This window comes from Anser cygnoides, chromosome 9 (assembly GCF_040182565.1).
Source record: "Anser cygnoides isolate HZ-2024a breed goose chromosome 9, Taihu_goose_T2T_genome, whole genome shotgun sequence".
Lineage (NCBI taxonomy): Eukaryota > Metazoa > Chordata > Aves > Anseriformes > Anatidae > Anser > Anser cygnoides.
Genome location: NC_089881.1, coordinates 22,943,095 through 22,949,094, shown reverse-complemented (window position 1 = coordinate 22,949,094; position 6,000 = coordinate 22,943,095). Strand labels below are relative to the sequence as shown.

Sequence of the window (6,000 nt, the reverse complement as noted above, 5' to 3'; positions counted from 1 at the left end):
GACAGAGCTAGCCCAAGAAAACAGCTTCAGAAGGAAAATCATCATCCTGTGCAGGCAAGTGAACGGAAAGGTTTGAAAACTAGGGCCCGACTCTGTGCTGCTACTTAAAATACATCCATCCCATGCTAGATCTTAGACCATACATCTGTGATGCTTTATGTTGTATCAAAAATCCCACACCTCTAAGACACCGAAAAGGACAAGAAAACTGCTTTCAGTGTCGCATTTAAGAGTGGCAGACCAAAAGTTCGTTGTGTTAGCTGGAACAAAATGACAGGAAGGTTTGTCTCGATGGGGAGCGTCGCGGGCACCGAGGTCAGGCGTGAATTTAATGGCCTTTGCTGTGAGGACAAGCCCCAAGGAGAGCACTGGACAGAGTGGCATCACCTGAGGAACGACCTGGGGAACAACTAATTACATCACAGTAAGAATCGATAGAGCAGGTCGAAGCAGGCTAGCAGCTCTGACATATTCCTTCCTCGGGCTTGCACTGAATCACCTTGGTTTGTAACAGCCACCAGGTAATCTGCACAACCTCTTGGAGTTTTCAGTTTTCAGGATAGCGGAGCTAGATGTGCCTCCTGGAAGAGGTTACGAAGCTCTACATAAAAACACCAATAAATTCCTCTGTAAGTGACTCTTCTATTATTCTGAAACTGCAGACGGATCTCACGTAGTCCAGTATTCCGGTGCAAAGAAACTTTCTCCAGAACAAATCTCAATGTCTTTTCAGGAATAACACGGTTTGTGGCCTCTCCCATTTATCACTGTGAACTGTAGCTCTTCGACAAAGACTTGTTCAATTTCAGCATTATTTTCAATGTTTCATTTGAAAACATCAAAATATTGATCCTGAGATGGGAAACATCTCAGCCTATTTAGTCATCGCACCAGGTCCCCTAATTTCACAAGCGAATCGATCGGGTAACGTGGCCATCTGACATACCGGCCAGACAACTGGAACTATTTCCACGTCTTCTGGAGCATTTGGAAGCCCAAAGAGTGTAAAGGAGTCCGTTGTTTCTGCTGTGCCATGTAACGTTATTGCTCCTCAGTGAAAGATTTGGACATTCAGAGAGGTGTAGTGCAGGTCCCAGGAGATCCTTCCCAAGTGCCCCACATCCCAGCGGCACCCCGGCATCGCTCTGGTGCAGGGCTGAGCTTGTAAAAGCTGATAAAGCAGCCCTGGTGTCCAGGACTTGCCATGAGGTTGCTCGTCAGCTTTCCACGGTGTGGCTGCTGCAGTAGGCATTTGCATATGTTCATTTCTCACACATCTTGGTCGGTCCCGCAGAGAAATAGAAAACTCCTTTAATCTTTCTTTAATGTCAGTTTTCTGGCACCGGCCCTGTTAGCTGTGACTTGAATAGAGCAGTTTTCGTTGGCACCGCTGCTGCTTTTAGGAGCTGATGCTGGAGGTGCACTGAGGTGTCTCTGGCAATCGTCCACCTCGATTTGTGCTCTGCACCAACTTTTTTTTCAGCAAACACTCTGAGCGCTTGTGTGTCTCCCCAGAAACCGAGTTTACTCTTTGACACTGCAGCATAAAACTGTTAGTAAAGCTAAATCTGTGTAGGATTTGTTTGGGGGTGAGGAGCCTTTAGCAGCATAAACAGTCTCTGGGGCCTTTGCGTTTCTGGCCTGTCACAAGAAAGGACTGCAACCCGCGAGCAGGGCTGCTCCATCTCTCCTGCAGATGAGCAGGGCCTGGGCTGTTCACAGCAGTTTTTGGGGTAGGACAGTGCCTTGCAGCTCCTGCCAGGAACGAGCGAGCTCGTCTGTCCTGCAGGTCTTGCCACCGGCTTTGACACCAGTGGAATAAGGCACCTCAGACAGATTGTGCATTAATTTCATAATCCCATTTTTACACGACTGCGGCTATTTGATTTTGATAACGGCTAACAGTATCATTTGTTCATTCAGGATGCTGCCTTTTCCAAAACGCCATCTATGACATTTTGTTCCCTTGGCGGAAGGCAGTGTATAAAACTCCCCGTGAAGTTTAACCTTTCATTAAAGCTAACCTTCTTTATCTACTTCAGTACATGGCTGCGTTCTTAATTGCATCTTGCAGACAAACGTGAAACGGTCAGCACTGACATGAATGTGAGCTCTTTCAGGAGTGTAACTGTGCTAACTTATTCATATTTGTAAGCCAAAATCCCTGATAGGAAGAGGGACGCTTCCATCAGACATTTCACAAATTCATGCTAAAAACCAGCAGCCTTTGGAGGGACACCGATACAAACACAGACCCTCTGCGTTGTTTGTCCTGTGATGCAGGAGCTCCCCTAATCCTACCCCTGTGCCAGCGTTCGTTTTTGAACTGTATTATTGAATGATGTTTTGAGTCATGCCAGCCTCCGAGGCAGCCGGCAGCGGAGGTTGGCCGGGGAGCCCTGGGGAAGCCCCAGCAGTCATCGCTGGAGCGGTAGCTGGGGCGTGTTACGGAGCCTGCACGCTGCTATTGTCAGCCAAGACTTAAGTCTCACTCAGAGTTGATCTTCAGTCAAGTAACTCTTCTCTGAAGTGAGCAGGCCCTCGATAAAGAACAGAAGAGGCTTTCATTAAGACTTTCTTGGCTGAACTCGTTAGGCTTGCTGAAGTAAACATTGCATCTGCTGCGAACACTGGCTCACACAAGACATAATAGGATCCCTTATTCTGTAGCTTCTGATTCTGGGCAGTTTTGTTGTCGTTCTGGACTTTTGCTGGAGTCGCAGGTTATCCAAGTGAAGCCCCACTGCCTGACAGCAAACCAAGGGGTATCATCATAGCTGCACAATAACCGTGCTCTGTGCCCAGGGGCCTTGGCAGCAGTATGGCCCATAATCCAGCAAAACGTGCAAGCCCCTGTGTAACCTCATCCGAGAATTGCTCAAGCAATTGCTTTCTTGACTTGGGAGGAACAAGCAGCAGCTTATTTTGGCATGGCGATGCTACAGTGGTAGAGACAGCGTAGATCATTTGCATCTGCAGATGATTTTGGCTTTTTCCACTTCTGCAGAAGAGGAGGAGACAGAAGACAGTCTCCATTCTCAGCATCTCCACCAGCACTGAAGCTGCCATATACATTCCGTAACAGGCAATGCTGTGTCATTAAAGTAAATGAAGTACACCTCTAGGTGTGAGAGGTACTGTGAAAACAGAGCCCTTTGTATTCTGAGGTGCAGCTTAGTTCAGTATTTGTACCTGTACCTTCAGAGTTCCAGTCCTGGCCCTCTGCCACGGGGCAACAGAAGAGCTGCAAGAGGAGGAAAGACTCAGCTAAAGCTGCCACTATTGTTAGCGTTGGCCTTAGCACAGCTCCACTTCACTGCAAATGTCACCATGGCTGCTCCTTCCCTTCCCCTCTCTGCCAGTCTCTACTGTACTCTATCTTAAAATATGGTATGAACACAGCATTTGGCAAAATAAAACAAACTGTCACGCTTGTGAAAGTTCAGTGACTATATTCTAGTTTATTGACTGCAGTCAAGTTTTATTATGCCTCAAATAATTAAATACTGCAACAGTGACATTAAAAATACAGGCCAATTTACCAAAATAATTGTATTCTGCAGATTATGTACATATTATACATTTTACAGTATCATGTAAACTTTTTTTTTTATACATACGGTAACTCTGATTTATGGTAGCTAAAACCCAAAATACTTGCTGACGAAAATATTCCTATGAAACATAAGCATTGTGTCTAGGATACTCAGGAAAATTGCAAAAAATGGAAACCAGCTATAAAACATAATTGAGTTAGTAGAAAATGAATTAAATTACATTCATATAAAAAGTTAAACTAAAAACATTGCTATGCATCATTATTTAAAAAGGGAAAAATCCCAAACCTTCTCCTTTTATATATTAACACACACTTTCATGGGAAGCTACTGTGGCCCCATTTCCAGCAATGGGGCATAGCCTAGGAAATCCAGATTCCCATTCTCCGTATAACATATATTAAATAACTGGGGTCTGTACCAATACAAATATTGTATATATTCATGCACTGTGATTATGTTCCTAGTAGCCTACCAAGGCACAATTTTGTGTCATTCCCCGCCCCCCTCTCCCTTACATTTAGGCATGCAGTGCTAGAGATGCTTGCTGTTCAAAAAGCTCCTGTAGGATGTCTCTAGTCTGATTTTCACACTAGAGGACACAGAAATCTTTCCAGATTAGACTTAAAAATAAATAAGTAAAAGAAGGTAAAGGCCTTCGTTCAACATCTTGCACCGATCGTGCCAACTCATTTAAAATGCCTTAACCACCTCTGCGGTCTCCAGAAAGCACGTCACTAAGGTGATGGAATTACATTTGTCCAGTCAAATTTATAATATATTAACTAGGATGACAAAATTGTTCCTTCTGGAGATTTTCATTCGTGTGACAGCTGTAGTGTTTTCATTTGGCATAACGGATCGTCAAGTCTAAATAGATTTCTAGCTCACATCTCAGCCGAGCACCATTTACGTTATCTGCTATGTAGTGCATGTAATTGAAGTACCTAGGTATGCTCATTAAAATAAATGCATAATTTAACTGTATATAAACAGCTGCCAAAATGAGCAGCTGTTAACCTGGCTGTATTCTGAAGGCTTGTAAAACTTGCATATTTTATAACCGCCCTGCATCTGTAAGAGGCTTGGTCCTGCAAATAGCTGGGCATGTGCTTATCTTTAAGGATTTGAAGAATCTCGTGAGATTACAATGAATGAAACTGCCTGCAGGCCTCTAGGAGCACTGCAGGTTGTGCCTTGGACAAGTAGTGTGGCCAGCCATTAGTCCCCTAAGTAGTGTCAAGGAAGATGAAACTTGACTAATACAGACTGGGTTTAGGCACTACATAGATTCCCTCAGACGTTGAACATATCTGAAATTAGACCAAACACCTGTCAGACTTGGGTAAGGTGAAAATGTGTTACAAAATGGCCTCTTAAAACATGCCCAGAACTATAGAAAATGAAACCTATATGATGTCTGTTTATGTACATCTTTAATAGAAAAGAAATCCTAATCTAGAGTATCAAAATACTGTATTCATATAAACATATGAGAGCATCTAAATAGAAAAGTAAAAAGTGTAAAACACAAACTTCTTTGGGGAATTAAATATCCTAAAAAAGTTTTTCTTAAAATCAGGAATGTATGTGCTGCAAAAGATTGAGGACTACATCTCCCCTCGTCTACGTGTTTTTGCTGCAGCAGCTCCACGTTCCTCCTCCTCCTCCTCTTCATAATTTTCTTCATGGACTTCTTTCTGGTTGTTCTCTTCTGGCATTTCTTGCTCTTGATCTGCTCCCCCATTATTCTTTTCATCTGCCTGATTAAGAAAAAAAAAAGTAAGAGATTCCATGGAAGTGACAGTTTTATTATAGTTTATTCTTGGGCCATGAGATGGAAGTTAACGAACACAAAAAATGACTCAGAGTTGTTAGAGCCAATGACCAAACACAGGAAAAACTTTTCAGAGGTCTTCAAGCAGCAAAAATGTATGTGGGGGTGGAAGGATGAGCAAAAGGAAGTTCAGACAGTGTGAAATGTTAAGGTTTATAATCTAAAGAAAGCTACTACAATTATTGTGCAGTGTCGCTGTGACATGATCCCAGCTGTGTAAGGTGTTTAATCCTGTCATGTCACCGAGTTTATGGGTTTACACAGTACTCACATTTTCATCATTTTCACCATATGGCTCTTCAGCATTGCGTTCCAGTTCTCGTTTCTTCTCTTCAGTCAAATCTTCCTGAATCTGCAAAGCACGGAGATGTTCTGTACATTATAACTTCCTTTAAAAAAGCAACCTGAGGCATAAGGGTGCACATTTTCACAGCTAAACTTTTGCAGAATGAAGACTTAAAAAGAGGAAAGGGCATGGAGAGGTTAAAGGAAAAAAGGAACAAATCAGGAAACTCAATTCCTCTGAAAGTGTATTTAACTGCAGTTTTTACAGACCCTCTTATCATCAGCTAATTTATTTTAAATTGCTTTTCCACATTTAACTTG

The 6,000-nt window shown here is 43.0% G+C and overlaps 1 protein-coding gene across 2 annotated transcripts in view; it reads right to left on the bottom strand.

Annotated features, from left to right (window-relative positions):
- Positions 1-3,441: 3,441 nt before the first annotated feature.
- The window catches only part of GOLIM4 (golgi integral membrane protein 4), a 32,360-nt gene continuing 29,801 nt past the window's right edge, over positions 3,442-6,000 (bottom strand). For both annotated transcript variants that reach the window (XM_013174658.3, XM_013174659.3), the window contains 2 exons: positions 5,666-5,746; positions 3,442-5,320 (listed from right to left, as the gene is read on the bottom strand). In XM_013174658.3, the coding sequence (XP_013030112.1) occupies positions 5,168-5,320; positions 5,666-5,746 (234 nt within the window). In that variant the 3' untranslated portion in view covers positions 3,442-5,167. The remainder of the gene's footprint in view (positions 5,321-5,665; positions 5,747-6,000) is intronic.